General features: G+C 40.9%; 1 protein-coding gene and 1 non-coding gene across 3 annotated transcripts in view; both read left to right on the plus strand.

Moving 5' to 3' along the window:
• LOC8027556 (microcephalin) overlaps window positions 1-2,548 on the plus strand; it is a 47,667-nt gene extending 45,119 nt beyond the window's left edge. For both annotated transcript variants that reach the window (XM_029975896.4, XM_029975902.4), the window contains exon 15: window positions 408-2,548. In XM_029975896.4, the coding sequence (XP_029831756.2) occupies window positions 408-460 (53 nt within the window). In that variant the 3' untranslated portion in view covers window positions 461-2,548. The remainder of the gene's footprint in view (window positions 1-407) is intronic.
• Window positions 2,549-9,499: 6,951 nt separating this feature from the next.
• On the plus strand, window positions 9,500-9,572 carry Trnaf-aaa. The gene has a single exon. It is a non-coding gene; the product is annotated as a tRNA-Phe (tRNA).
• The last annotated feature ends 1,883 nt before the right edge of the window (window positions 9,573-11,455 follow it).

Raw genomic sequence — 11,455 nt, forward strand, 5'->3', positions numbered from 1 at the left:
TGAGAAGTAAAAACAAATAAAACGTGAGAATGACGTACGCATGCCTCTGACGTAGTGGTTCAACGTTGGCCGCTCCATCTCCGTGGCATTGACTGTGCTGATTATTGCGCCTCGCGCCGCACGCTAGAGTTGGCAGATTTCGGCGACTTGGCTCGCTTGAAGGTTTGCTGGCCAGTTTATTCAATATATAAACGGAATTAGATCATAATATTTGACACAGGGTCTTCCTATATGATACTGAAGAGGGCTACATAGTTTTCTAAATATCAAAAATGAAGCGGAGTTGCCCTTTAATTAAATCCCTGGAAATCTTCTCAACCTTATAAAATGTTGTATTATGATTATTGGTTAGATACATATTGTGCAACATTAAACATAAGACTCTTGTTCTTTTTTGTTTCTTTCAGATTCTGTATCTGACTATTCTGACCAGTTGTACACCAGATACACGAGCGACTGACAGATTCCACCGTACCTTCACCTTCACCTTGTGGTCTCATGGACAAAGCAGTGGACTGCTGCTATTGACAGAGGATTGGCAGGGTTCCCACCTCTCCTTAAAGGGTAACTGCAAAGGAAAAAAAGGGTTTTCTTAAACAGCTTATATCGGACAAGCATGTTACAAAACAAATCTTCCGCGAAAAAAAAATTTTTTCTAGCAATATTTACGCTGCAGGACATAATTTAGTCGGAATCACTACTTTTCCACATTTGAAACTCCCGCTCTTTAGACGCACGCGGTGTGGCTGCTATAAGTCACTCCGTGACTTATAGCAGCCACTACGTGACGTATAATACCAACTTTGTGGCGCACAATTTAAAACTGACGAAATAGCCACAAACTAAAATCAGTCTCGCGCAATAAATATTGCTGTAAAAAATTTTGTTTTTGGCGGAAAAATTGTTTTCTGACATGCTTGTCCCAATTAGGCTGTTTAAAAATACACTTTTTTTTCTTTGCAGTTAAAACACTTCAAAATTTGAAATTGCCATTCTCAGGGCCTTCGAAGTTTTTGAATTTCATTAAAGGGGGAAACTACCCAGAAAAAACTATTTCTGCAAAAAACGGATTTTGAAAAAATGCCATATTTACATCCACCAACATCTAGAGAGTATTCCCAGAAAGTTTCATTAGCTTGCATTGCTTAGTTAATTTTTTATTAATTATTTTTGGTCCATTGCTGCTGAAGAAAAGATAAGGGTTGGGCACTTTGCATTTTTCTACAATCCACTTTTTGCCATAAATTTCACTTTAGGAACACTATTGTTTTCCTATTACACATTAGAAAATTATTTTTAGGTGGTTTTCTGGGATAGAATTTTGTGAGGAACATGCCTGGCTGGTTAGTTTTTTTACTTTAACATTCTTTTATTCTAAAAAAAACATTTTTAAAAAAGTGCAGACATGAAAATTTTTTGTAAATCATCTTATGGAGTTATATTTATGAAATACAATGCAATATAGCAAAATAACTAGCTGGGTATGTGCTATGGGCATTCCTATAACTATATTTCACATAAAAATTGCACATTTTTATTTTATTTTAATACAATAGTTTTCCTAAGCGAACACACTGACTTCCATATTGTAACACGTCTCAGAATTGACATAGGACAATGAAATTCGGCAGGGGTGGTCTTGCCATTAATATAAACTTCCACTGCAAATTTGATTGAAATCAGACAAGCGGTACTCCAAAACTTCAATCTAGTGGACGAAAGATTGGTATATCCTAATTTGGCTTGTGTGTGTGTGTGTGTGTGTCCGACCTACGATTTCAAATTATTTCCTTAATTCCGAAACAATTTCTACTAACTAAAAACTACTTCAGAAGAACAGTGCTCATCACTGTTGATTTAAAATTAATGGGATCCATGTTGTTTCAGGAGACTTTAAAAATCTCAACAACGAAACCGTGCTTTTTTTTTTATGGACATTTCATATTGCACGAATTGAAAAGTTTAGAGGATACGGTCGAAGGAGCAGGTAGTGGACTCGGGGGCCTAGATTCCCTGTGAAGTCTTCATTGGAAACTCGCGATATCTGTAAAAATATTTTCTGAAATGCTTCGCATTCTGCTGGAGTTTTCTAACTTGATGTTGTGCCAGCATCAAGCCTTTTTTTTTATGTCTACCCAAGTGTTCATTATTTTTCTTTATGATTTAATCATATTTGTGATTTATTTTCAAGGGTTTACATACTGATATTTGTCCTCATACTGTAGTCTTCAACATAGTTGAACACTGTTCTTGTATGCAACTTTAGGACACAATTTTATGTTTGTGGTGCCTGAAGTAGTGACTGTTGATAGATCTCACTCCTATCAGGCCACTTCTCTAATTATGCTAGAGTCACGAAGTTTCAGTCGTGTGTATGTTTGCATGCTTAAACAATGATTCTGGCTTTACTTTGGCAGCTGGTTTGCCATCCAGCTTTGACAACTCTTTGGTTGAGAAAATTTTACATCTGTGCTGTCTGACATGATATTATGTAAGGGCCCATTGCCACTTCTTTGAATGAATTGTAATAAATTTCTGCTTTTTCTAATGTAGTGTTTAATTTTCATTTAAAACATATTTATTAAAAGGCTGTGAAAACACTAATGTGGTCTGCGCACATGTTATATGGCAAGGGGGACATAGCATAGGGGGCTGATTGCCATAATAAATAGAATAATTAACTAAAATCTGCTCATTTATTTTTAATTGGTGAAACTACTAAACGTCTGGTTCAAATTAGAAACTTGCCGAGCGTCACCGAAAACCACCCAATCAGTCAATTTTAGAAACACGACGTACGTGGTGCTAAAATTGCTGCTCATGACGCAGGCTCAAAACTGGCAATACAAAAACGCAGATGATAATCTAATTGCCCACATTTTCACATCACTAGCCTTGTGCCTGCTGCACGGGGGGTAACTTTAGCACACACACACCCCTACACTTCTCACATGCTTCAAGTATTTCTAAAATTGACTTATTGAGTGGTTTTCAATAACACTCAACAAGTTTCTAATTGGAACCATGTTTATTTTTATTAATTCTAAGGTTAAGTAACAAATTTTAGTCAACTATTAGACTTTTCGTTACGATTAAGTCCCTATATTATGTGCCTCTTGTAGTATAACTTGCCTTTTCAAAGTGTGTACCTTCAGTGTCTTTTATTATTTTAATTATTGAACAATGATTTCGCTTTTATTTTATTTTTTAGTTCAGCTTTAATGGACAACTTTGCTCAATTCAGAAACTTTGAAGACGTGCGCTTTGGTATAAAAGTACAATTCGTCTACTCAATGTACCAGTGGCTGGAACAAAAAAATAAAAAGTGCTCGGTGCAGTATGCCGTTGGAAGCCAGGTTAAAATGAACTAGTACCACACGTTTATTCACGGAAGTCCTTTGATCAGCGTCACCAGAGTTGCTCTATAGCAGTGTCCAGAGCATCTGCACTTCCTCCTCTTCAGCCGATGGCACACCCATTCATTTGTTTCTATAGTACGAAATTTCTTGTATGTGCCAATGGCTCGTGGGTGTGTAGGCCCTTGTGCCCACTAAGTAACAGGTGTGGTTTTGCAGAGCAACTAATTTCTAGATGCACTGACAGATACTGCCAATACTTGCCGAGACTGGCGGAGCCATTTTGATCTGTTGTGTGTTGTCTTAAAAAGCAAGGAGGCAGAAAATGTCGCCGATAGACAGATGAACGAATACCAGTGACAACTAAACTCAGTGTCATCTACTTTGCGCTACATGTTGGGGATAGCATACCTTGCGCAAGCTCGTGCTCTTGAAGTAGTGCGGGGCAGCAGCACTAGAAGTTGCACTAGCCTTAACAATGTAGCACAAAATAGTTGACGATCGATATATGCATAGTTGCACTAGTCCTGTGCAACAATTTAAGCTCGGCAACATTAATTGGTCTTGAAGGTGCACTGAAGAGCTTTTATGACTGCCCTTCTAGGGCTCTGGCTTGCTTTACTTGCTTAAAGGGATACTACAACGAAATTTTGGCGCTTATTTTTTGGTCTATATGCGTTCAAAGGACCAGTATCAGATCGGACACACCAATATCCTGTTAAAGAAGACAAGAAAAGGAATTTTAAAACAAATTAAATGATTAGCAAAGAGCACCTGGCGGATGTCGCTAATGCCTCGTTTGTAATGCCCGTCTAGGAACCTTGACAGGTAATGACGTTAACTGTCTCGCCTCCGGCCACCACGAGAGTAGAAGGGAAGGAGGAACTCCCCTCTCCTCGAGAATCTCTTTTGTGAGTCCCAGAAGTCGCTATTGTCCCTCTACAAGATTATAGAAGATTAACCCGTCACTCGAAATTCGTACAAAAGCAGCCGCTTCGGTGGCTGGAACGACTAGGGCATCCTCTCGACGTCAGCCTCGCCGCAGCTTTGCTCGTGCCGAGACGAACGACGTCACGATTGCGGGAGATGTCACGTGCTCTCCGCTGGCTGCCCTCCGAGTGCTTGCCACATTTGCCGTTTATAACGAAAAATACAGCCGCCAGGCTCAAAATAAAAACGTGCGATTGTCATTTATAGATATAGTCGACCATATTCAACCTATTTTTGAACACAACTGGTATATTTCAAATTTCGTTGAAGTATCCCTTTAATGGATCCTTTGCAATGATGCTAGCATAGATTTACCACCGAGCACGGGGGGGATGTGTGAAAGGAGCTGAGAAAGAGCAGTGTTGGAGTTAGCTCTAATCCTCCTCCTCTTGCACAGTTTGTAGATACTTTGACTCAATGATTACTGTCGCTCCCAGCGGTAGAGCAGAGTCTTATCAAAACTGCGTTCATGAGACGGAAAGTGATTGAATGCTATCTAATCCTTGGGGTGCAAGGTAGCTCAAGTGGGTTTCTTTCATATTTCACATCAACCCCCTACTCGGTCAATGCACTTTAAGAGCCCTGCTGTTTCATCCTGTCTTGGTCATTCTCATTCCCAAAACTTGATTGGAACTGCGTTCTAACAACAATCCAGGATGATCATATATTTAGGACTGCTCCTGCTTATTTCTATTGTTCAATGCCTGTTGTACTATTTATATAGTAGGCAATTTTATTTACTCTTTACTCCACTCTTGCTGAAGGTCCCAAGGTTACTGAAATAAATGAACTGCAGGTGTTCCACTTCTTTGCTGCTTCAACTCTTTGCTCCTTTGGGGCAGAAGAAAATAAATAAGAAGGATATCAATCTAATACCACATTTTAATGGGGAAGCATGGAACGCATTCTTGTAATTCATGAATTTTGGAATCCTTAGAGCATGCAAGTGAGGTTGGAACTCTAAAAAAAATTACTGTAAAATCCCGAGGGATGCCCCACTCCCGAAATGTAACCCACCCTTATTTTTGGCTTGATATGCTATCTTCTGTTAAACACCGAAAGAAGACCCATTCCTAGTAATCGTAGTGTTCGGATTCCATGGTGACCTTGGTGTAAATGCTCCTAGTGAAGTACAGTCATCTTTGCTTTATTGTCTTTTGCCACAATAACATGTTTGACGGACACACATGATCTAAAATTTTTTTTTTTCATCTTTTTTTTATTGCACGTTGAAAGTTGGCTTACTGTTTATTTTCACCCTATTTTCTCTCAATGTTAGGTGGGCTATCTCTCGAAATATTAAGGTAGGTTAAAAACATGTTTAAAAGGGCCATGAAATGATCTTTTAACTTCTTCCTCAGCAGTGATGGGAGTGCTGCACCAAATGAAGCCAAAGTGGCATTTTTGCTCAGAATTGCACCACACCTGCGCTGAGGTGGGCTTAAATAAAGCAAAAAATAAATATATTTCGTTGGTTTATCCTTATTTTCAGAGAAATAGAAGGGAAGGAAAATGGGTACAAACATGTATTTCACAGTGTCTCTAGCCACCGTATAGTATGTTTCATTTTAGGCCCAAGCATAGTTGAAAGCTCAGACATATACTATAACAAACACCCATACTAGAAGTGCAAGTCTAGGGGCATTCGCTGCACTTGGTTGGTTTAGCAGATAAAAGAGCATGTAGATGACTAATGCCATGATGCTACGTTTCAGAAACTGTTTGATTGGTTCCACTGGCTTGTAGTGTCGCCTGCACTTTGACCCGAGATGAAACTAAGTGTAGAGATTGCTTGTCAATCGCACTGGCCCCGTCACTGTCTGAATTTCCAGACGATGTCGGGAGCTAAAAGACTCAAGAAATATTTGCAAAATAGTGGGATGGCAGCTAGTGTGACTAGACAGAACCAGGGTCCTTTGCTCCTGACGATATACCGTGGCACTTCTGCCATTCGCATAAACCTTCTCAGCCTCACACCAGCACATGCGTCAAGCTTCACCGCTTTGCACCGGAGTGCTAGGAGCAGCAGCCGATTTGGGGAGCGCATAGATTAGCAAGATTGGCTCTGAAATTATGCTCCTCACTATCACAGGTTGACCTCTCATTTTAAAAAGCTGTGCTGAAAACGGACAAAAAAACTCTGGTCTATATTTGAATAAAATGCTAGTCGTTCCTGGGCAGCGGTCAATTCAATCAAAAGGGCAGCAAACTTTGACTCGACTCTGGTTTGAATGCCACTAAGGTGTCACTTTTAAAGAACAAATGTAGATTTTCATAATATATGTAGGTGGTTTTTTTGCAGCTTATTAAAATTAAAATCTTGAGTTTCGTATTCATAAACCTTGGGGGGGGGGGGGGGGGGGGGGGCATATTTTTATTGATAGACACATTATCGGATATGCTGATTTTGGGTGGCATTTTAGAGAAATTATATTTAGACTAAATCAACTACCGAGTAGAAAAGACTCAGGGAAAGAGGCCTTGCCTTAAAGGTGCACTCAAGTCTATTCTAAAAACGTCTATTTACCGCATAACTCAATCTATAGGCTTTAAACATCCTAAAAAACCCGAATTCACATTCAAGGGTGGCCGACTTTTCTATTAAAAATCCAACCAAAGATTGTTCCACGCCCCCCTTTCTGCGCCGTGGCACAGAACACCAGAGGGTGCCACCAGATGAGAAGGCAGCAGGGGAGGGCACACGACAGCCAATCACGGGTGACAGCTTCCCGGCGGACTAAATTTTCAAATATGCGCGCCTTCGAAAAATCAGTCCGCCAAGAAGCCGTCACTCATGATTGGCTGTCGCATGCCCTCCACTGCTATCTTCCTGTCCCATGGCACCCCCTGGTGTTCTGCGCCATGGTGCAGAAAGAGGGGCACGGCACATTTTTTGATTGGACTTCTAATAGGGAAATCAAGTGACGTGCTAACAAATTTTGGTGTCTGCTCCAAAGCCTCAGTGGCTACTCCAAACTAATATTTCACCTGCTACAAAACCTGCAGTGACGTGATTGGTCGGAGTCATTTTGGAGCTGCAAAAATCAATTTTGGAGCATAAACGCACACTTCATTTTCATTCATACCACTGCAAATATGTTAAGATTTGTTTGTTGACCTATCAACAGAAAGACGATGTCTACTTTTACTTCACACTTTTCTTGTTAACATCAGCTGTGCGTAAAAGCACCAAACACGGCAACAAGAAGCTAACTGATGAACGACAGTATATGAACTGCAGTGCATAGTTACTTTCGGTACAGAATCAAGGGTAAAGCACATAGTATATTCCACTGAAACAATGTTAAAATAGAACAACTTAGAGCACCCTAATTGATGTTCTCTTCAAATTCTAAACGATCTAATAAAACTGCATTATCCGATAAAAAACAAACAAAAAAATTTGTATTTGATTATGAACATCAATTATGGTATATATGTAGAACTTGTAACAAATAGTATATTCCACTTAAATAATGTTAAAATAGAACAACTTGGAGCACCCTAATTGATGTTCTCTCCAAAGTCTAAACGTTCTAATAAAACTGCGATATCCGATAAAACAAAAAAACTTGTATTTGATTATAAACATCAATAATGTTATATATGTAGAACTTGTAACAAAAATTGGCATGTGAATGATAAATATGCATTCTTAAAAACAATCCCACCGTGCTCAAGCTAATTTAGTTTTAATGTACTCTATTGACTGTGCCATCGAACAAATATGAAGCCACATAAAGGTAATAACTAAACAAGAGTTGACAAAAAATAAACCTATAGAGCAGTTTGTGCAAGTCTTTTCACAATATTCACTTATCCCTGTTAAATCTTGAATTTGAAAAACAGACCGTCGGAATATTGCAGTCAATTAGGGTCGTCGAGATAAATCTGGACGTTTTCCAGATTTCGTCTTTCAACAATACAGTGAAGCTAACCGGCTGTATTGTGCTTCTGCGGCCACGTGATTCAACACTGGACCATCGCATAATAAACAATTCGCGACTTGCTCAAAAATTAGCAGTGAATACGACCGGAGGGCAGCAATACTTGAATCGCTTTGCGCCGGGAAGTCGCCTAAGCAAATCTTTGTGTGGTATGGCAACAAGAAGACACAAGCAGTGGCGTACCAACTTGTTTTTGATGGGGGGGCAAGCCAGAACCCCCCCCCCCCCCCAGGGCCGGGGGGCAGTGCCGGCCAGAGCTTGCCCTGCCCAGTGGCAGCTGTTTCAGGGGGGGGGGGGGGGGGGGGGGGCAAAACACGTGCCTTGCTCCCCCACTTTGAGAACTGGGGGGGGGGGGGGGGGTAAGCGCCCCCCCTGCCCCCCCCCCCCAGTTCTCAAAGTGGGGGAGCAAGGCACGTGTTTACAGCATTGCCAAGACTTTAGATAATTTGTCAACCAGGAAGACGTTATGGCAGACCAGGCAAAACACAGAAAACTGCCAATATTCATTTTATCTTTGCCTCTGTTTGTGTTTTCCTGAGTATGTTGAATTTTCCGAATTTATCTCAACAACCTTGTATATAATAGCCAGATTTACTCAGAAATCATGTCACATCCCACTCTGGAAGGGTGCTTTCTCCTTAGCACGTGGGTGTGCCACAGCGAAAACAAGAAAAGCAAAATTGCGATATTCGTTTTGCTGTTAATGCAGCTAATGCAAAGGTGCCGGAGCTGGACAAGAATAACAGTAATGATCCCTGGAGAGGGAAAGGAAGGGGGACAAAGGACAAACACAAATCTCCAACACAGCTAGGTGAATGGTGCGCGACTGAAAACATCCACTGGTGCTGGTATCAAATAAGGGACCTCTACATTTCCAGTGGAGTGCTTTACCAACTGAGCTAACCAGGAGTTAGATGTCAGTAAAGCAAATGGGCTTTAACAGCTGCCACCAGTCTAACACCAACAAGGATAACGGCCTGATTTTAAGGTTATGATTCTAATACAATTAATGCAAAGATGCTGCGAGCTGGACAAGAATAACAATAATAATCTCTGGAGAGAGGTAACAAGGGGGACAAATGACACAATTCTCCAACACAGCTAGGTGACTGGTATGTGACTGAAAAAAATCTGCCTGGTCCTGGTATTGAACCAGGGACGTCTCCAGGCAGCTGTTAAAACCCGTTTCCTCTACTGACGTCCAACTCCTGGTTAGCTCAGGTGGTAGAGCGCTCCACTAAAAATAGAGAGGTCCATGGTTCGATACCAGGACCAGGCGGATTTTTGCAGTCGTGCACTAGTCACCTAGGTTTGTTGGAGATCTGTGTTTGCCCTCTGTCCCCCTTGTTTGCCCTCTCCAGAGATTATTATTGTTATTCAATGTGCAGGTATTCTTTTCACTGCAGTATACGAGCACATGGTGAGAAGCACTTTCAACGTAGCTAGCTAACCTGCGAGAACAAACCATGCGCATGAAAAAATATTGCGGAACTTCCGAGTACATTTTTTTGTACAATGTTGGTGCAAATTTCTAAAATTTTGGCAAAATGTAGCAGGATATAGTAATCACTTTGGTGCAGTTTGGCACAGCAATCACATCACTGAACCTGTTACAAACTCAAAAGCAAAATGACAAATCACATGGTCCTGACGTGCTTGCGCACCGGTGCGCGGACTCCAAGCTTCCACCTTGTTTTTTTAAGCACACCATGAAACTTGTCATTTGCAAGTGATGATAACTGCTGTCATGGCACTCATTTGCCACAAACGTGAATCCAAATGTGTGTCGACGGATTGATTGTTGGCGAGCGCGTGCGTCCGAGTGACGCAGTGCTTGTGTCCAATGCTTGAGCTGGGGTCGGCTGACGTGCTTTGCGTACTGTGGATGTATCGGAGTGAAAAGATAGCTTTCAAAGGAAAGGAGGTATAAAATAGTCTGCTTTATTTTCAATGTTTTGTACCAAAAAGCAGGTTTTTGAATTACTACTCACTATTGGCTCACTAAATGATATGCGATCAGTAAAATCCCAATCTAAAATCATTTATCCCAGCCTGAAATTCATTTCATGGCCCCCTCAGGTACAACATACCTAGGAATTCCAGCTGTTGAACTGTTATTTTGTGCTGATGTAGCATCCCGAAGAATGTTGGTTCGGTTTTGCCTATTTTTGTTTCGCCGGATAGGCCAGACAAACTCTAGTTTTGTCTGGCCTATCATTTCCATTTGAAGTGAAGCTCTTATCTGAGAAGACTGGTGGAGCAGCACTGGGATTGTTCCCCAAGAGAGTCGAGATGGAATTAGGGCACCCTTTGCTTTCAGGAGTATCAGGCCGCTTGTTAATTGACTTCACCTGCTTGATGAATGTGTATTTCTTTAACAAGTTTTAGAGGGCAATCTACATGTCATGAACGGAACACTTGGCCAACCATTTCATCACATGCAGTGGTAGGCTGGGCAGCTTTACATTCACGTTATAACTAGGGTTCCGTGTTTTCGAGTAAATCCAGAAAACGCTCGCCGGTCAAATTTTCGTCAATTCAAACTCATCCGATAAATTCCAAATTTTATAATCAGTAAAAAAAATTTAAAAAAAAATTATTCTACATGTCTGTTTAGAGCACAGAGTCATTGGTGCGGAGGAGAAACCACTGTGCAAAAAAGTTTCCCAGCTACTATGTTTGTGAGTTTATAGATTGTGAAGTATCAACGTTCATTGAAGCATGATTTGAAGCACCACTTGTTTGCAAGTTTTGTCGTGGGACAGTTAGTATTAGCAATGTCAATGACGCTAACGCCAAATCCAGCTGAAGAAATATCATTTGATGCTGGACAGTTCTTATAAATTTAGAGCGGGATTTTGAAAAACTAGAAACATAGCGAAATCCGTAGAATTGAGAATCTAACAGAAATGAACTCCAAAAAAACACCTTCCGTAAACTTCCTCGAAAAGCACTCTACAGTTGCACTGACACTTAACGAACTTGAGTTGGCTCACACATTATGTACATTGAATAAACTTCGGAAAATAGCGGGATATTATTCGATTCCCCCCGTCAGTCAGTGTGACTCCATCCCACAGACTGCAGAGGCTTCTTCGGTCCTACAGTGCTGTATGGTTGCTACGGTTCTACCATACTTTGCTGTCACGTTGGCTGCCAATG

Source organism: Ixodes scapularis, unplaced genomic scaffold (genome assembly GCF_016920785.2).
Source record: "Ixodes scapularis isolate PalLabHiFi unplaced genomic scaffold, ASM1692078v2 PGA_scaffold9__187_contigs__length_104089568, whole genome shotgun sequence".
NCBI lineage: Eukaryota > Metazoa > Arthropoda > Arachnida > Ixodida > Ixodidae > Ixodes > Ixodes scapularis.